At 37.6% G+C, this 21,627-nt stretch overlaps 1 protein-coding gene across 1 annotated transcript; it reads right to left on the bottom strand.

The window, feature by feature from the left end:
- Positions 1 to 281: 281 nt before the first annotated feature.
- Positions 282 to 19,122, bottom strand: LOC129719039 (uncharacterized). Its single transcript, XM_055670390.1, has 2 exons — positions 18,051 to 19,122; positions 282 to 2,295 (listed from the first exon to the last, which is right to left on the bottom strand). The coding sequence occupies exons 1-2, from the start codon at positions 18,894 to 18,896 to the stop codon at positions 2,071 to 2,073; spliced, it is 1,071 nt and encodes a 356-aa protein (XP_055526365.1). The 5' UTR covers positions 18,897 to 19,122; the 3' UTR covers positions 282 to 2,070.
- Positions 19,123 to 21,627: the final 2,505 nt, after the last annotated feature.

The following is a 21,627-nucleotide window of genomic DNA, read 5'->3' as shown; positions in this document are numbered from 1 at the left end:
GGTTATCGACACTAATATCAATAAACATACTCTATCATTGCATGGGGATTCCTTTCAAGTAAGGTTATTACCAAGATTCATGATGACAATACAGGTTTATTATTTTCAGGTACATTATCTGCACATAACCATTCATAATCGATATCTGTTCAACTGTGTCAGTAAAAACCGCAAAATTTTCATCAACTAAACAAGTACTAAAACTGCCCCATTTCAACACTTCGTATGCAAGTTTTGAAGGGAAAAATAAAAACCTTCAATCGAGCGAATTAATTGCACGTTACCACTGACAGATGATTTATTATGCGAAAAAATCTAAAATACATGCGCTCGTCCTCCTGGAGCAGCAGAACAGAAAGGAATCGAATTATTCCGGGCAGGATTGGGTGTCCCCCCGAAAGCAACGCATTTTTGTAAATTCCAGCCTCATTGGGAATTCACAACCAGTCCTGTGTGCGACGGCAAATTTTCTATCATTACCGGACTAAATGAAAAGCAACAGTTTTCTTTGTCGTCAGCCAGGGCCCCCGCTGGCGATCCTGTACATGTACATGCAGAATAAAATTAGTGGGGCAAAAAAAAGTATCCAATCCAATCCGCTCCCTGGTACTGATATTTCTACGCATTGTAATAAAGGCACGTCTCTGACAGTGGTGTTTTTCGCCTGTCACGCCGAGAGGGGAAAAAAAGAGAATATTAATCGATTGGCAATTTTCTGGGCGCTGGGAACATTTTATTGTGGTACCAAATCCCGGCGAAACTGAGGTTTTATATCAATTTTGCTGATCCTGGAGAAGCACATTGACGGAGCCGGGTCGGGCTGTGGTAAGCTATACAATAAAACAAACGTCATACGGCGTACATGGCGAAGCGTTATAATTGAATTGGCTACATTCCGACTACGGGTAACGGGTACGTGACTTTTTTTCACTGGACGTAAGCGAGATGAAGTTTGATTTGTGTGTGCGCCGTTTCCACACACGCAGTTTTGGTAAGGCATGAATGAAGCTGGAAACGAAGGTAAGCGTGTTAGAAACGGCCAATGATTTGATCAAACATGAATTCAATTTAGTTTGTGTTTTCGCTATAATTTTCTTCGCACGCACGTAAACAGGCCGATTATTGTTTTGCGCTGCTGTGCTTAGGATATACACTGGGACATTTATTTGCATAATGTTTGCCTTTCGAAATTTCAAACGGTTGAAGCAGTTTCTAACGTGAATTAAATAGCTGGTTTTTCCGTGATATTGGAAATATATACAAGGTTCATACAGCGCTAAATTATTTGAATATGAAATAGGGTAAGAAACGGATTGAGCAGTTCACACTAAAAGAAGAGCTTTTCAATATAAGAATTAATGTTACTCAAAATAATTTTCTGATTATCTAAATACAAGTAACATGTCTTGAAAAATCGTATTATTTAAAGCCGATACTGCAAGTATTTCGGATAAAATATAACTATGCATTTAGCGCACTCGTTAAAATAATTCTCTCTAATAATCACCAGTAAGTACAGCACTACCTAAATAAAAAAAATCGTACAAACCTAGCAACAGTTTTCTTGTCTAAAATCATACAACACTAACACTATTGCAGGAACCGAACCATAATCTGTGCAGTACTTAAACCTTTCCAAACAAATAAATATGCGCTTATATGTAGCACAGAGGAAAGCAAGTTTTAAATTTTTTCAACAGACAGTAACCACTAATGAACGTTCGCACGAGGAAACAAGGAACTCTTAAATAGGTAACCGTTTCAATTTGTTTACCTTTTCATCAGTCACGAAACGCAAACCAGCAGTTGAGAAATAAAGCATGTAATTATGAAACGATAACTCATTTACTAGCCACACCGGGCTTTTCAACAGAACATTATATAACCGTGAACATAAGCAAAAATGTTCATGCGTCTATAAACCTAACCTAACTCGCAAATAAAAGCAATTCACCAAGAATAATGCTGATAAAACATTCACCATTTCTTTTGATAAAAAAGAATGTAATTAGCATTTTGTGGAACGTCCCCCCGGTTTTTCTTATGTTTTTCTCTTTTGTTGCTATCAGCTCAAAAAGTGACACTTCCAACACCAATCGTACGGGGAGGTTTCAATTTGTGGACGATCGTCTTAACGACGGGTACTTTGACCGGGTACGGCTGCGGGATGTGCACTGGGATGTGTTTCTCCACCGGGTACGGGACCGGCTTTTCGATCGGAACTGGAACCTTCTTTTCCACCGGGTAGGGGACGATCTTCTCAATCGGTATGGTGATTTCCCTGATAACGGGCACCTGTGAGGGGAAAACGAAAATGTATTAAGTTAGATATTTTATCAGTTTTTAGCAGTCTACGCTGTTGCTATATCATTTTTCTTTTCTACATTGAAGCTCAATTATTGCATTAAGAGAATTAACGACACGGTAAACAGGTAAACCAAGCTTTAATAAATGTACAAATTACTACCTCTGATATATTAAAAGCCGCTGATATATTTCAGACCATTTCAGGGTCTGCAATTTCTTCATTAAATTATTTATTGTCGAATCATAAAATATGTCGAAGCCCGAGTACTAACTGAGCGCTCGTGATGCTAGGTAATAAGTCGAAAGTAAATCTTCTAACATCATCACTGTCCAGGTTCTGCCAAAATCGGTTTGACGCCATTTTGTTAGCAATCATAACACTGGTCAACAAAATGGAAAGAAGTGCACTCCAAAAGCTCAAACCAGAAATAATGAAAGATTATAGCTATTTAACGTAGTACCTGTGTTGACCTAATTGATCTTATTTCGAAATTGTAAAAAGTGAAAATAGACGTCACTTTATTATACCGTATTTGTGATTGTGACGTAGGAGCGAAACAGCTAATAAGTAGCTTTGTACATTATGTGATTCTTTCTGGCTATTTTCACATAGGGGGAACTGCTAACAAAAATTGATTCAAAAACTTGTCCCTTTTACAACCTATGAAAGTGGTATAACTAGTATAACAGGGCACCGATCTGTCAATTTGAATTGTGACAAAAAAAAACTCACACGCAGCACTTATTCCTATTAGAGCATCTTCAGCGGTCTATTTTTGTAACAATCTTAGACACTAGATTTAACCAGCTAAACCTAATTTTTTTTTTTAAGGGGGGATTTGTTAGTAGCTTAAGTATTTATGATAAATATTAGTAAATAATGAGTATGTGTGTTCAATCACAAATGGTGACTTCTCAACACTGTTAGAAATTTGTAATTTTAATTGTTAGGATTTGTTTGCTTTCGCAATTAGGACTTATCATTCGTAGGGATTTAAACCTACTTGTCAGAAAAGGGGAAGTAAACTTACAACTAACTTAATTGCTAACTTATTGGCTATAAAGAGAGCTTGTCGTAGCAATTGAGGATTGCAACGATTTTTGTCGAAAATTGTTAATAATTTTATTTGACATAGCTTCTAATGGTTCAACACCAGTAAGTCTATGTAATTCGAGTGTACCAAACCAAGGAGGACGCTTCAAAATCATTTTTAGAATTTTATTCTGAATCCTTTGGAGCGTTTTCTTCCTTGTTGAACAGCAACTTGACCAGATCGGTACAGCATAAAGCATTGCTGGTCTAAAAATTTGTTAGTAAATCAAAAGTTTGTTCTTTAAACAAAGTTTAGAATTCCTGTTAATGAGAGGATATAAACATCTCGTATATTTGATGCACTTGGCTTGTATACTCTCAATGTGCTCTTTGAAAATGAGTTTTTTATCATAAATTAGTCCCAAGTACTTAACCTTGTCGGACCAACTTAAAATAACCCCATTCATCTTGACAACGTGATTATTGTTTGGCTTGAGGAAAGAAGCCCTAGGCTTATGCGGAAAAATTATCATTTGAGTTTTAGAAGCATTGGGAGAGATTTTCCACTTTTGCAAGTAGGAATAAAAAATATCTAAACTCTTCTGCAATCGACTGCATATGACACGAAGACTTTTTCCTTTTACGGAAATGCTTGTGTCATCGCAGAACAATGATTTTGTGCATCCTGGAGGCAAACCAGGAAGATCTGAAGTGAATATGTTGTACAGGACTGGACCCAAGACTGAACCTTGAGGTACACCTGCTCTGACAGGAAATCTATCAGATTTTGAATTCTGATAGACAACCTGCAGAGTTCGATCAGTAAGATAATTTTTTAAAATTTTTATTAGGAAAATTGGAAAATTAAAAGTTTGCAATTTCGCAATCAAACCTTTATGCCAAACACTGTCGAATGCTTTTTCTATGTCTAAAAAAGCAGCTCCAGTGGAATAACCTTCAGATTTGTTAGCTCGTATCATATTAGTAACTCTGAGCAATTGATGAGTTGTGGAATGCCCATGGCGAAATCCAAACTGTTCATTTGCAAAAATTGAATTTTCGTTGATGTGTGACATCATTCTGTTAAGAATAATTCTCTCAAACAGTTTACTTATTGAAGAAAGCAAACTGATTGGTCGATAACTTGAAACTTCAGCTGGGTTCTTATCCGGTTTTAAAATGGGAGTAATTTTTGCATTTTTCCATAATTTGGGAAAATATGCAATTTTGAAGCAGCAATTGAAAATTTTCACTAAAAATTCCATTGTGCTCTCAGGGAGATGTTTGATTAGTATATTAAAGATTCCATCGTCACCAGGTGCTTTCATATTTTTGAAATTTTTAATAATTGATTTAATCTCATTCAAGTTAGTTTCAATTATTTCTGCAGGTAAAAAATTCTGGGAAGAAATTAAATCAAATTGACGTGTGACTTCATTTTCAATTGGACTCACAAAATTCAAATTTGAGTTATGAACACTCTCAAACTGCTGAGCAAGTCTTTGAGCCTTTTGTTCATTGGATACAAGAAAACGTTCACCATCTTTTAAAACTGGAATAGGCTTTGAAGGTTTCTTAAGAATCTTCGACAGCTTCCAAAATGGTTTTGAATATGGTTTCAATTTTTCAACTTTGGTCTCAAAATTTTGATTTCTCAAAGAGTAAATCTATGTTTAATCTCTTTCTGTAAATCTTTATAAATAGTTTAAAAAACAGGGTCACGAGAACGTTGATATTGACGTCTGCGGACATTTTTCAAACGAATTAGAAGTTGAAGATTTTCGTCAATTATTGGTGAATCCAATTTCACTTGAGCCTTTGGAACAGAATAATTCCTGGCATCAACAATTGTACATTTTAATGCTTCCAAAGCGGAATCAATATTCACTTGGTTTTGCAAATCAAGCTCATTATTGAAATTTCTCTCAATATGAGTTTTGTATCTTTCCCAATTAGCCTTGTTATAATTAAAAACAGAGCTCATAGGGTTTAAAACTGATTCATGTGATAAAGAAAAAGTTATTGGGAGATGGTCAGAATCAAAGCCAGCATGTGTGATCAAATCACTACATACGTGACTTTGATCTGTTAGCACCAAATCAATTGTTGAAGGGTTTCTTACAGAAGAAAAGCATGTAGGACTATTCGGAGACAAAATAGAATAGTATCCTGAAGAACAATCATTGAATAAAATTTTGCCATTGGAATTACTTTGAGAATTATTCCATGAACGATGTTTAGCGTTAAAATCGCCGATTATGAAAAATTTCGAACGATTTCTAGTGAGTTTTTGTAAATCACCTTTAAAATAATTTTTGAGCTCGCGTGTGCATTGAAATGGTAAATATGCTGCGGCAATAAATAAAATCCCAAGTTCAGTTTGAACTTCAATTCCCAAAGTTTCAATAACTTTCGTCTCAAGATGGGGAAGAGCACGATGTTTGATTCGGCGATGAATAACAATTGCAACTCCACCGCCGGAACCCTGAATCCTATCATATCTATGAACCACGTAATTGGGATCATATTTTAATTTAATGTTAGGTTTCAAAAATGTTTCAGCAATAATTGCCATATGCACATTATTTACTGTTAAAAAATTAAAAAGCTCATTCTCATTGGCCTTCAATGAGCGAGCATTCCAATTTAATATTTTAATTGTTTTATTTAAAATCATTGCTAAATTTTAAATTAGAAACAATTTTAATAGTAAAATTTGTGCCTATTTGAATGGCTTCAAACATTGATTTTGCCTGCAACATGGCGTTCATAAGATCGAACATTGCCTGTTGCAGAAAAGAAAGTTTACCTGCCGTAATAAAAATATTTTCGGCAGCAATATTAGCTGGAGTAATAGGTGTACAATTATTTTCTAGCGTGTTTTGCTTACCCATATTAACGGTCATTTTCGAACTACCAACACTAGGCGGTATAATGTTCGAACTACCTGTAACCTGTGCATAAGTTAAACGGGTATGCAAAGGAGTAGGTAAACTAAGCGCCACTGGTACGCTTGGAGAATTTCGTTTTGAAGTTGGTTTTAATTGAGAAATTGAATTTTGTTTACCTTGCCTTGCCTTAACAATTGCTAAACGGACTGGGCATTGATAAAAATTTGACATATGGTTGCCGTTACAATTCGCACAGCGAAAATGTTTACTCTCTTTCACAGGACATGTGTCCTTTTTGTGAGAAGAGTCTCCACAATTAAGACATTTTTGGTCCATGTTACAGAATTTTGAACCATGGCCATAACGTTGGCAAGTACGGCATTGGGTGATATGCTTTTCACCTCCGCCATACTTCCTATAAATTTCCCACTTTACACGCACATTATACAAAGCATGTGCTTTTTCAAAAAATTTTAAGTTGTTAACCTCATTGCGGTTAAAATGAATTAAATAATTAACAAGGGAAATTCCAGTTCTCTGACTGTTTTCGCCTCGTGATTTTTGGCTATGCCAAGTAATTCTGTTAAAGTAAGTTTGATCTCATCAACAGTTTGATCGTTGGTGAGACCTTTCAAGACAACCTTGAACGGCTTGGCGTTCTTGGTGTCATATGTAAAAAATTTGTACATCTTGTCAGTTAAATACTGAACAAGACGATCACGACCCTTTACTGAGTCGGCTAATAAGCGGCATTCACCTCTACGGCCAATTTGATAGGTAACTTTAACGTCAGAAACAAACGTTGAAAGTTCCTTTTTGAATATATTAAATTCAGAAGAAATAGTTACCACAATAGGTGGAATTTTCTCTTTTTTTAAAGATTTTATATTTTGTATAGTTTCATTATTAATAACTTCCATTTCTCCAGCTTCTTGCTCAGGCAAAATATCAAAAGGATTGTCACTACAGACACTCGAAGTGTCAGAAAGAGATGCCTCTCTTTTCCTCCCCGCAGCGATGCGAGGTTTCTTTTTCCGTCCAGCCATTTAAGGTGATACGAAAAAAGTTAAAACAAATGTTAAATTCAAAAGTAGGTAGTCTTGAGAAAGACTGATGGGAAATAACTTTCAGGTAGTCTTTAAAACACACACTGACAAAACACAAACTTTGAAGCTATAGGCAGCCAAAGACCAGTCCACAAGCAACCGAAAAAACGTCTGATCTGTAGGACAGTTCAAGACGACCAGCTAAACCTAAAGAAAACCAACTAATATAGACCAACTTTGCATTCTCCGCACTGGTGTTGTATATTTTGTTGTTTTAAACCGCAGACACCCTGTGAATGATTCAATACCCCATGCTATTAGATTCCCATGAAACTTGTTATAAAAAGCACTCAATATTCAACAAACGGAAATTCGATAATGTTCACATACATTAAGGGATTACTTTGGCAAGCCATTTTATATCCACAAGACTTAATGGATTCGATGGTTTAAGCCAAACATCAGTGACATTTCTCAGAATGGATTAGTATCAACTAAAAATTTCTGCTGCAAATAGGGCTTCGAACTTGGTAGCCCCACTACAATTAGGGCCGTGAACGAGGGCTAGATAGCCAACGTATTTGGCTACCTAGTGGCTGATGGTGGCAAACCAAATAGTTGAACCAAGGCGTGAGCTGTTTGTCGTCTTCTTAGGAAAAACCACAAAAATGAATTGTGAATTGATGTGAAAAATCTTTGTTTTATTTATTCCACATCACTCGCAAAACGCTTATATGGAAATAACTAAAAAAATATTACTTTACGAACTAATTTCATTTTTTGTCATATTGACTTACATTTTAAGTTTAGTAAAGCGGGCAATGAACCCGCAATCTCCGTTGTCTCCGGCAAGGTGTTTTGGCCAATTAAACTACTGGGTAAGGGAAACTCTTCCTAAGACCAATGTCGAATCACCCTCTACTATTGTGTTCCCGCATTTCAGCACACCGCGATGAAACTGCACACACTGCCCTGTGGAAGTTTATTTCTGTCAACTGAGAGAGTGGTCTCTTTACGCACACTATGTATAATGACTTATTATATCTACAGCGGCGCAAGCGATGAGACACGTCAGTTGGTGGCCAACTCCCATGGAAGGCGTATCACGGAAGAGCTCCGTTGTGCTAATTTTACTTTACGAACTAATTTCATTTTTTGTCATATTGACTTACACAAAAAAATATGACATTTCACCCACTCGCGATTGGTGGTAGCGTGCAAAGGGTTTTAGAACGATTTATTTTAAATTTTAGATCAAATAGTGACAAAAATAGATTAAAACGTATACGAGTTTCAAAGTTTTTCAGGAGTGACATTGTGCAGCTCGATTCAAACGATTTTTTCTATTTTCTAACCTAACAGAACGCTCATCAGTGATCATTTATTTTTGTACGAGTTACTCGAAACGAGATGCGCAATGTCACCCCAGTTCCGATCTGGTACCTATAAAACAATTTGCAATAGCGGTGCTTCAGTGAATTTGAGTTTGTTCCAAAAAAATTAAACAAAACATCGATTTGCACCACCGCTGAAGATGCCCTTATACTTGTCTTTTGACGTTGATCGTTCAAGAGCAGTGTTGCTCATAATATTTTTTTGAAAACTTTAAGAATTTTGTTTGAGCTTTACAGTTTTAATTTCAACAACAAGAAATGTTTCCAAACATAAGTACATCACTAATGTCGTTTTCTATTTTGTGGGTACAACTTTTCTGTATAGCCAGTGTTTGCGAATCACTCTAGTAAAGCTGTTGTCAAATTTATCATTTGTTCAGTTTTTAACGAAAAATGGAGTTTTCAACTGACATTGAACGGCGGTGGTTGTTCCTAACAGTAGAAGATGAATAATCACCTTTAAAAGCGATGAATCAGCCAAACGAAAATCAAAACAAGCTATTGTTGACAATATTCGACTGGCAGTATTGGTGGTTATCTTCTTTGTACAAACCGGCTCTTGTACAAAATGTGCAATAGTGTATGCTACACGCACAAAAGTAAAACGATATACTTAAGTACTTAGCATTTTGTAGAATTCATCAATAAAACCCAATAAAACGGTGCACCCGATGCAAAATCTTTGACAGTTCCTAAGCTAATTTTACAGTAAGTCCACAGTGATGTACTGTTTTTGCCTTTTCATTAAAATTCAAGTAACCATTATCATTAGGCATATGTAACCAATACTGAGGTGCATTATATATGCTGGTGATTAGGCGGGATAATCTCTGATTTTGCAAGATTTGTTTCGACTTAGACGTTAGTAAGTTATCTCTTAACTCCATATTTTTGGACATTTATACACTAGTTCTATAAGCTATGAAGCACCCAATTAGGATACATTAATTCAGCTTAACCTCTTAAACGATTACGAGTAGTTTATAAGCCGTATATCCGTAAACGTCATCTGATACAAAAGACAGTCATCATTATTGGTTTTGAACTATCGGTTAAGTATGAGTTATTATGTGAATCTGGCGGCACTGCTTGCAAGTTGAATAATATTTTAGTAGTGCTTGAAGGCATCAATCATCTGAGGTGTGCAACAATTGAATTTTTTTCCGCTTTTCAATAATATAATTTTGCTGAAAAATATTGCCATAAATTGATTGATTAATCATCAAAATACTGCCGAAAATAGAATACTGATTTTAAATTTTTGTACCGCTTGTGGTATGATGTTGAAATGAAATAAAGGGTTTTTGGAAACTCTAGTACCATCAAAAACTATATATGTTTGTAAATTGAGATTTTATTTGAAAACCAAAATTCTAATTCTCCAATAAATTAATTTCGATAAGTAAATTTAGTGAGCACAAATATTGTTAGGAGATTGAAATCTAAGATGTATTTAATGCGTGAATATGTTCACGCTTTTGGCGTTGTTCCTGCGGCTGACGCGTGAAATTCATTAAGGCTGAAAAGGTCTACAACCGTGTTATGTGTAAACATAGCTGTATCATTCAGAACCTTCAAAACATACTGGGCTCAAAGTATTTTTTACTTTATTTAGTATGAATTTCTGTTTTCTACCACATGCTAACCCAAAAATGAGTGTTTCGACAGGTTTTTATTTCATTTTTCAAAAAGATGCAAATGTTCCTTCCAATTAGTCATGGTCATCCCGAATATGCAACTCCAAGTTGTTTTCATTCTATTATTTCGTGTATAAATACATACTATACCGCACTCGTAATAAAACTAAAAGATTTTGGTTTTTTATCCAACAGAAGCAGTCAGGTGACTGTTCTGTATGAACAGTATAAACAAGTGTATGAACAGTATATACTTACCTTTTCATCAATTGCTCGACTTTGGGTTCTTCCTAAAATTTTCACTGAATGTTGTATATACTTAGAAAAGTAAAAATGCTATTGCATCGTTGTATAGCCTCTCGGTAATATTAATGCTGGTATAAAAAAATTGACATTTCGATGCCCCACTATACCACAGAGGAAAGTTCAGCTGGACCCAATTTTTTCATCCAGTTCCCCCTATGTGATTGAAGGGAATCAAAGGCCGGTTCTACAATTACTCCACCCATATTCTAATGTGCACTGCCCGCATGAGAAAGACCCGATGATAAAAAGGAAGCCTTCTACGTACAGTTGGAGGACAACGACTACGATGAGAGGAACATCAAGATCGTCATCGGAGATATGAATGCTCAAATCGGAATCGGACACGGAAGTCTGCACACTGAGACGAACAACAACGGCCAACGATGCATAAACTTTGCAGCTTCCCTAGGATTGGTAGTCCGAAGTACATTCTTCCCTCGCAAGACATCCACAAAGCCACTAGGAAATCACCTGACCAACGAACAACAAACCAAATTGAGCACATGGTCTTCATAGGACGGTTTTTCTTGGACATCACTGCCGAAGTCTACACGCACCAGCTTGAAGACGACGTTCGGCGCAGCTACTCTTGAGAATGGCTGGCCATCAGGGAATCCGCGACGACGACACTAAAAACAGAGTGGCCGAGTGGCAGAAAAATCTGGAATGATGTGGAACGCGAGGCAGCGGTCACAGAGAAAAGCTGGACCTGGGTAAATTACTTGAGGGTAAGGACAAGAGAGGACTTAATCAAGTACAGACGAGCAAGTAATGACATAACCACGATCTTGAGACGTAAAAAGCGCCAGCAGGAGGATCGATGAGGGACGATGAAAAGCTAGAAGGCTGCTAGAAGGCTAGAAGGCTGCTAATGACACGCGAAAATTCTACGAAAAGATTAACCAATCCCATAAAGGTTATGTGCCGCGAGCCGACTTTTGCAAGAATGTGGAAGGTAATCTCATCACGAACGATAGCGAATCGAAGCAGCACTTCGATGAACATCTGAATGGCGATGCAACAAAGAGAAGCAGAACTGACACGGACCTGGGAGTGCCAACAATAGATGACCGGATATCAGCCCCGACCTCCACGAAATAAAAACAACAAAGGCACCGGCGAAAACGACCTGCCGGGTGAACTCTACAACCATGGTAATGAAACACTTACTAGAGCACTGAACTGGGTCATTCCCATAATCTGGGAAGAGTGAGATGGAGAGAGTCGTCTGACCATGTATAAAAAGAGCCACAAGCTGGATTGCTGCAACTATCGTGACATTACGCTCATCAACGCTGGTATAAAATACAAGTTTTATTCCAACGTCTAACACCTTTAACTAGAAGCTTCATGGGGCAGTACCAGGCGGGTTTAATGTGAGCCCGCGCAACCACGGACCAGATATTTTCAATCCGACAGATTTTGCAAAAATGTCGAGAGTACAACGTGTCCACGCATCACATTTCTATCAACTTCTAGGCAGCCTACGGTACAGCTATCGAGTTCCTTCGTGTCATGCGAGGATTGATATAAGGTGATAAACTTTCCTGTTTGCTTTTCAACATCGCCCTCGAAGGTGTTATACGAAGAGCGGCATCGACACGAGTGGTACAATTTCCACGATGCGAGTTCAACTTGAAGGCTTCACTGATGACTTCGACATCATAGCACGAAACCTTGCGACGGTGGGGGAAACCTACACCAGACTACTATAAGCGGAAGCTAAGCTCATCGGACAGCTGATCAATGCGTCAATAACAAAGTATATGAGGGAAAGAGGTTTCAAGGAGAACAATGTTAGCCTCCTCGAATCATTGTAGATGGCAATGAGCTTAAGGTGGTAGACGAATCGTGTACTTGAGGTCGCTGGTAACTGCTGACAACAGCAGCAGCTAAGAGATCCAGAGACGCCTACTCTGCACTTCGTAAAACGCTGAGATCCAATCGAGTGCGAAAGCTGAAGCTGTACACAACACTATTAAGAGCGGTGGTCCTCTATGGGTTTTATGGGCCCTCAAAGAACCTCAGCGCCCAAAGAGTTTTCGAATGGAAGGTGCTGCGAACCATCTACAGTACAGACTGAAGACGGAGAATGGCGTAGGCGTATGAGCCATGAGCTGCACACGCTGCTAGGAGAGATCCCCATTGCAGATCTGGTTAAAGTTAACAGATTGCGATGGGCCGAACACGTCGCAAGAATGGCGGACGACAACCCGGTTAAAACGATTCTTTTCAGTAACCCCTCTTGTACCAGAAACAGTGCAGCACATCGTACACAACGGCTTGATCAAATTGAAAGTGACCTACGAGTGATAAGACGGAGCATGGCCTCATACAGCCCAAAACCGAGTGGAATGGAGATGGCTTCCCGGCTCCAGCCTGCTAGGTAACGTAAGGTAAACGAAAGTGGAACAAAAAGAGCGAAAGAACTGGTTCACTGATCTTTTGAATCTATGTAAATGTAGGCAATCCGCTAGCGAGTCAGTTCTTTGGAAGACCGAAATCTTTTGATCGCTTCCAGAAGAAGAACTGATTCTTCCGATGAACTGGCTCTTTTGAACAGCTCGCAGGCAATCCGCTCGCGATCAAAAGATTTCGTGTACTTTTTGTAGCCCTTCTGAAGAGTCATGGTGCACTTTCTTAACGATTTGCAATTTTTTTTTTTGAATCACTTAACCAATTACGAAAACAAAAACACGACCACACAGACGAATTTATAGTACCAACCACTACTTGAATGGGAAAAAAGTAACCAGAAAATTTAAAAACAAAACAAAATGTTTACCTGCCCGAAAAAACACCCTGTGTAAAGTCTAAGCTCAATTGGACTCAAAAGCGACTGAAGTTCGAGCTTGAGAAATCCGAAAAATTTGGTGATCATCATTTTTTTTTTTTTTTCATTCAGATGATACCAGATCTCGGCGTTTCAGCCATCTGCCACCAAAATATAACCGAAAACCGAAATTTAATGTATTCCACCCCCTTGAAATTTGGATTTTAAAGCCCAAAATTCAATCGCTTTGTGCCACCCCTTTTTAGGTCCGATTGAGCTTAAATTACGCAATAGGTGTTTTTTCAGGCAGGTGAACATTTTGTATAGGGTTTCAAAATGACCATTTTGGTTGACACCCTAATGGTGGTAAATTCAAAAATGAATTATTCGAGATGAATTACTAAATAGTGTGAAGCTTACACAAAATCATAGAATGGGGTACTCAATTTTTGACATTTCCATTCAACATTCGAAATTGAATTAAAATCAATCCAGTCTCAGTGTTACTTTAAACGAGCGTGTACCATATATACAGACATGAGCAAAGCCTTCGACGCTGTTAGCATTGATAGCATATTAAGGGCTTTAGCAGACGCAGGGATTCGTGGCTCGCTCTACAATTGGCTCAAGTCGTATCTTGAACATAGAGTGCAGTTTGTTAAGATCCGGAGGTGTAGATCGAACTCATTTATTGTTCAGTCAGGAGTACCACAATGCAGTCATCTAGGCCCATTGCTGTTCGTGCTTTTGATGAATAAACTGCCTGATGTGATCTGCCATGCAATCGTTTTGATTTACGCAGATGATGTGAAATTGTTTCTCTCTATCACACATCATGACGACTGTCAAAGATTGCAAAATGATTCAGGCGACATCCATAAATTACGTAACGCTCATAGGTAGGGGGGTATCCTTGAGCATTACGATTTGTTACACAGGAGAGGGGGAGGTGAGTTCAGCATTACGTAACGAAAAATCTCTGGAGAGACTCTCCAAAAATGATCGAGGGGGAATGATTACGAGGGGGTAGGTGTTGGCGTTACGTTTCGTTACATATGGGGGGTGGGGGTCCAAAAATTGTTTTTTTTTGCGTTACGTAGTTTATGGATGTCGCCTCAGAAATCTTCGGAAGATTCTGTGCTAGTTGCGGACTACATGTGAATGCGAACAAATGCTCAGTACTGACATTTACTAGGAAAGCTCACCCCGTATTTTACAATTATGCTGATACAGATAATATTGTACCACGTGCTTGATATGTTCGCGATTTAGGCGTAACCTTCGACTGTACACTGTCTTTCACAAAACACATTGACAAAGTAATCGTGGAGAGCCTAAAACGTTTCCCTCTCGTCAGAAGGTATGGCCGAGACCTTAATGATCCTCATGCGATACTAGCAATCTACAAAGGACTTGTTAGAAGCAAACTTGATTTCGCAATTGTCGTTTGGCGGCCTTACTACGTAACTCACATACAGCGAATCGAAGCTCTCCAGAAATAATACCTAAAGTTTGCGCTTAGGAATCTCGGGTTTTTTGCAGCGTACGTATAACTAAAAACGAAAAGGAAGACCCCAAACGATAGATCTTTGAATGATGAACAAATTCGCATGAAAAATCATTTTCAAAAAAATGGCATTTACGTCACTTTGTCATATTACGGCAGTGTATTAGTGTTTAATTTTAATGTTTGACTACCCGATCGAACGATTATAACAAACGAGTAACTAAAATATATCTAAACCTGATAGAAATAACAAAGCCTGTAATATTCTTGTTATGCCGGAATGATAAAAAGAACACAATTATATCAAATTCAGTTCATCATGCACTTGAATGTTCAAAAGTGTGTTTTTAAAGCATATTTATAACAAAATTTGTTATTAAATTAACAAAATATTGTACATTCTAACTAATTCTGATCTTTTTCTGCCAAAAACCATACAAAACTTGCTATAATTTCGAATAATTAGTAAGTAATTTTGATAGGAATTTTGATATTTTAACTATTAACGAAACCAAGTTTTGAACACAAGTTGATTCAAAAAGTTCGTTACAAAATATCAAGATTTGTTATAATCCTGGTATTTTTGACTGATCGGGTAGTCTAGGTTATTTATCAGTCTTATATTTATATCTATGTATATAGCTAACCTGCATAAGTGTAATGTGAAATTAATTATTATTAAGAATGTAATGTAAAGTTTATTATTAAGAATGGGTAACGGGCTTTCAGCCTATATTCGAATTCAAATACAAATACAAATACCACACGAAAATTGACACATATGCAGCAAGTACAGTTAACTAAGAAAGAATCCAGTTCAGATTCACGGAAATCATTTTTTACTCATAGCCAAAGAAGGACTCCATTTGCAATACACACCAGACAACCGACAGTACACTGAACAATAAAACGATAATCTGTACTATTTGGAATACTTGGAAAAGGTTGAATGAAGTCGTAATGCTTATAGAGAAGGAGAGGGGTTGTTATATAAGGGAGGGGAGAGGCGACCATTTTTCATAAGCAATTTTTTTTATTGCGTCACTTAATTGGTGTTACGTTTTGTAACATAGAGGAGGAGTAAATACCGGTTTTTGCGTTACGTAATTTATGAATGTCGCTTCAGAAAAGAGCTGCGTTTTCTAACCAAACGTGATTTTTTATCTTTATATAGTTGTCCCTCGGTTTTTAAATTACGAATTAAAACTGCTCGAAATCTATTGTATGACAGTTCGCCCAGGTACAAACTTTCATTCAACAAATTTCCAGTGATTTTTTTTTCTTCATTTAAAAATTGAAGGACTCAGATATTTTTTTTTTTGTTTTTTGAATCTAGTTTTGTTCAGGAAATTACCTTCTAACTGATATAGGGTAGGTGAGCCAGTTATGGCAAGTGCACAAGTTATGGCTATATTGCATAAGCGCAATGGTACCAGTTATGGCAATACTCCATTTAAACTCCATAGCCCATAACAGGTTCATGCCATAACTGGTACATTTTTTAGGTATTGCCATAACTGGTACTCCTCCCCTATATGAAAATCAGAAAACAGCTCAACAATCCAACTGTCGGATTGAGGAACAATAAATTGTTTTTGTTTTTGTACACGGACTGATTGAGCGAACAAACTTACAAAACTAACAACCAAATCCACATTTCACGGGAGAGATAAATCGTCCTTTCAGACGATATAAAACTCATGAAATTATGAAATGACCAGAACAAAAACGCTTTCTAATGAAGTTGTAAATCGCTCGATGAAATCGAATAAAAGATCAAAAACAAAGAGGTTTTGACAGTAGTTTCAATATAGCTGAAAGTTTCTCTAGAGGCTTGAAACACAAAAAAATGCACAAGTTAGAAAAGATTTAATAAATAACAAAAATCCAAAATTGAACTCAAAATACATGAAAACGTGTCGACAAGCGAACTGACTGAAACCATCATAAACAGAAAAATAGTCCAAATTAACTCAGTCTTATGGTTGGAGGACGCTTCTAAATCAAAGAAAAGACCACAGCAGAAATTAATTCCGAATTTAGCTATTTAGCATAGATAAATTAGACTTATAACGAAATTCAATCCAAATTTAGCTGTTAGTTAGTTAGTTAGTCCTTAATATGTCTGAAGAATCTTTCCGAAAAAACAAAGAGACCACGAATAAAATGTCTCAAAATTTATCTCAAATATAGCTGACAGTAACTCTAAACCAGAATATCTGTGGGAATTTTTAAGTGAGCTTATGTTTTTTTTTTTTGGATTTCCATTTTTTTGGAAAACATGTCCCCGTCGACATCATCCCCTCAATTTGTGTGCGTACCTCCTACCCCGCAAAAGTTGTCCACGTAGTATGTAAACGGCCCCTTAGTGATTAAACATAAAAAATGCTAGCAAAAGAATAACAAGAAGAATTTCAGATTCAGCCAAAAAGCATAAGAAAAGCCATAAGAACCTCATAAAAATTCAACTCAAAAGGTCTGAGGAACATACCAAAAGAGCAGAACACAGAATTTGATTCTTAATTTAGCTATAAGTGGTTCCATAAATGGATGAGACTGAACGGATTTTAAGTTAACTTTACAGCGTATTTGAGAGTACCTCGAGGAATAAAAAATAAATTTATCAAATTAACTTAAAAACTTTAAAAGTACCTCTGCAGCCAAGGGAAAAAAACTAAAAAAGATAAATATCTTATGTTACCTGATATTTTTAAAAGTATCTCAATATGTTCTCAACATGTCTGAGTTATATGAGAATGTCTAATTTTGTGCGTAATAATCGTCATTTGCGGAAATTATTACTTTTCTTATTTTGTTAAAAAAGGCGCCTGAAGCACATCGAGAGTTAAAAAACCGGAAATGCTCCAAGTGAACAAAGTGCTGTGGATGGTTCCGGATGGTAAATTCCGGAATCCGCGTAAAAAAACCCGTGTAAATTCTGCTGTAATTTCTGCCCTGCAAGAAACGTTGAGCGTCGTATTTTCGCCGTTGAGCAACTGTTCCAGCGGTAAAAAACCCCAATTTTCAAGAGCAACATAAAATAATAACATTATGAATGGAACCAGGATTTTAGTTAATCTTAGTTAAACAGAAAAAACTACGAACATAACATAAGAACATAACATAAAAGCAATGGAACGGAAGAGGTAAGCTTACCGCCACTGGCTGCGACACGGGAACGTGAACAGGATACGGCTGTGGCACGGGAACCAGCACTGGATGGGGAATCTGAATCTTCACCCCCTTCGGGACGGGGACGTGAATCTTTTTAACATACGGCACAGGCATTGGGCTTTCCACCTCGATATGCTGGCTTATGGGGACAACCTTCGCCTTAGTGTGTATCACGTTCGGGGGTTGGAAGCTAGTTGGAAAATAATTATCGTCATTATCATCGATATCGTTACTATCGTTGTCATGCCCTTCGGAGACGACGTTCTGATTCGAGGAATGTATAATGCTGTACGACTGCAACATCGGAATAATTGGCTTTCTTTTGTAGTATACCATATTGCTGCTGCTACCGTATGCGTGCTTATTATCGGCCTCGGCATAACTCACTTCCGAGGCGAAATTCCCAACCTTGCTGCCGTGTTTAGTTGAGGTTGTATATCTGGTCATATATCCTGTCATGCCGGATCCAGAAGGGGATGTCATACTGTCACCCTGGTTGGCTAACATATCCGGATAGAAGTCATCACTATTAGCGATGTTTGATAAATCCAGCGGTTGTTTCGTCAGCTGATATTCTCCATCCGATGGACGATAAGCTACTAAGTATTTTCCCAGCACTCTGGCAGGATCTGGCTCCGGAACGGGATCAGCAATTGTGGTCAGCATACACAGGGCAAAGCTGATCAAACGAACACTGAATGGCATATTATTGGTGCTAGCCGACATTGCACGAATTGACCGTATTTGTGTTTTATATTTTTTGTCACATTGGCACTCAACGTAACCGTACACTTCTCGTAAACTATTATTTCCGCAACAAGTTGCCATAAAACAAAACAATCCACCAATTACCACCAACCGTTGCAACACGCGCTACTCCGTTCCGGACATGTCTTCAGCGGCGATTGGCCATCACTTTGTACGATACGGTATTTGTTTTTACACTTTGGGCACCTGTTGTCGGACCGACGTTCAATCATGAAGTAAACTAGTGCATTTCATCGAAAACAACATTTATATTAGAGGCAAAAGAAAGATATTAGTTACAAACCGGCACGAGGTGCAGCGAATAACCACAGAAAGGCAAATGGGCCAATTAGACAAACTAACGATAGGCCGAAGCCCAGCCGCACTGCACTGCCGCTGTTGCACTGCCTGGGTGGAAAGAAAGCTTTCTTACTGCAGCAGGGTTCGGTCCGGGAGGAGCAGAAAATGAGGCTATCTCAAATATCGAGTTACTATCCGGCATGGAAAACGATACCCAACTGCTGCAGCAGAGGCATTGTTATCACGCCCGGCGGTGGCCCCTCTCGATTGGAGCGTGTCATTACAAAATCGGCTCAGTATAAGGGTCAGGAAGTCGTTCAATGTATTTCCTGCTGGATTTGTTTTGTTTAGAAAAATGACACCGGCACTCGATTGTTGATAAATCAATCAAGTCAGGTTAATGTGACTATAAAAGAATCTGTCGACACATTCTGTTAATTAGCATAGTACTTTATACTAGAGCCATGGTTTTCTTTTGGAGTAATTGTAGAGGTAGAAAATGTCGAAACAACGTTTTTATTCCAACTCTGGATGTCGAAAAATAGTTTTTTCAACATTTCTATTATCTACGCTACCGAAATGCGCAATTCGACCTTGAAACATTTTTTCAATTTTCTCCAGATTCGACCTTGAAACATTTTTTCAATTTTCTCCAGATATTGATCACACTATATCTATTTTGAACATTGAAACTATCTTACGATAATTCAAAATCATATTCCGTATACTTTAATCAAAGCTATTATTCCTAGCTTATTATTCTAATCTATTATAGCTTTATTCTAGTTTTCGCAGAACGAAGCCCGGTATCGTGAGGAAAAATGTAGTCGTACAGTAACAAACATGACAAATTGTGTTAAGTGTTTTATTAACTTGTTAATGTTATTAAACCTCTAAATTCGACTAAAAGTTGAGTAAGGTTTTGAATATCTCATACTTTGTCAGATATAGAAGAATCTAAGTGCAATTTTATCATCCCATTGCTTATGGGAAATGATGGCAATTTTCTGTTGCTGGGAATAATGATGGGTACTCCCGTTCGATCCTGTCCAGTGCTATTCAATCAAACTAGAAAAATAAAACCATCCGATGAACTATAAGAGACACTTCTTTTCGCAAAAGTGGAGGACAATATCCAACCATGTAAAGTAAGCTGATTATAGCGAGGTATGGTTTATGGGACAATTTAAATGATGTTAGGTAACACGAACGGATAGAGCATTTTATTCAAAGCATTTATTCTCCACTCAGAAAAATTATACAATCATGATGCCCGAGAATATCGAGAAACTAGGCTATTGCGTCGAGACAAGTGCGCTGTTGGTTAAGTATTAAGCTATAGTAGTGCCTTTCTATTTCAATTTGCAACACAATTCGATTTTATGTAATGTCTTTAGCTTTATTTTCTACCAGAATTGCTCTACGCGTACCAACATAAAATTTTGGGAACAAGAATAGAGGAAATATCTATCTGCATAGTCAAATTTGAATCCCTTATCCGATAAGTGAAATTAATGGAAAGAATAAGATGATTGAGAATATTTATTTCTAGTAAAAGTTATCCATTCCGATTTTCTATTTGCACGGGAAGGCGTCCCGTGTAAAAAACCGTGTAAGATATAACCGTGTTAATTTGATAAACCGTACAAAAGAAACCGTTTTATTTCAAAAAACCGTAAAAAAACTTTTTTTTGATTAGCCGTGCAAAAAAGGCTTGTGAAAAAAAATCTGTGTTAAAAAGACCGTGCAATGAAAGTCGGGCAATTCCACAATGATGTACCAAATCTCCAATATGGTTCGAACTTTGTGTGTTTGTTCTTATTGTGGTAAAATCTGAGAACTGTATTTCATGTTTTGCCCTTACGGGGTGAGTTAAAAAAAGGTATTGTTTTCCTAATTACCTAATATTGAAAAATTATAGCTTTTGAACCTTTTGAACTTTCCAAATGTTGACAGCAACTGAGAGGTAAATTGGTTTTTTATAAACAAAACATATAGCGAATTTCTTTATTCCACTGCGTCAGGGCAAATCTGCCGAGGGATAAAAAAAATGACATCGCGATTTACGACGCAAGTAAGAAAGAGATGGCAGATAATTGTTCACGAACTAAGCACGTTCGGTGGTGGGTTGAAGCTGACAAATGTTACGGTGCGCTTCGGGCAGCATGCCAGGTCAATACTGGGGCGAAATCGAGCAAATGAAGAAGGGTTTTGACAGCAGTTAGGTTGGCTCTAGGTCATAACAAGGTGAGCTGGTGGAATAAAGAAATTCGCTAATATTGAACGGCAGTTGAAATTCGAGCATGCATGCAAACATACTAAAAACACTCGTTTCTCTGAGGTTTTGTGACGTGAATAGCAGAAAACCTCAAGTTAAAAAGCTGAGAAAGTTCTATACTCTTCCGTTCTTAACCGAGCCGGCTATCTTCCAGCGGGTTCCGAGAGTGTACATTGTGTGCAGACGCTGTCGAAGGAAATCCCTCGCACCACCAACCGCTGGTTAGCCCCTAGT

Source organism: Wyeomyia smithii, chromosome 1 (assembly GCF_029784165.1).
Source record: "Wyeomyia smithii strain HCP4-BCI-WySm-NY-G18 chromosome 1, ASM2978416v1, whole genome shotgun sequence".
NCBI classification, from domain to species: Eukaryota; Metazoa; Arthropoda; class Insecta; order Diptera; family Culicidae; genus Wyeomyia; species Wyeomyia smithii.
This window is presented reverse-complemented; position numbering and strand designations above follow the sequence as displayed.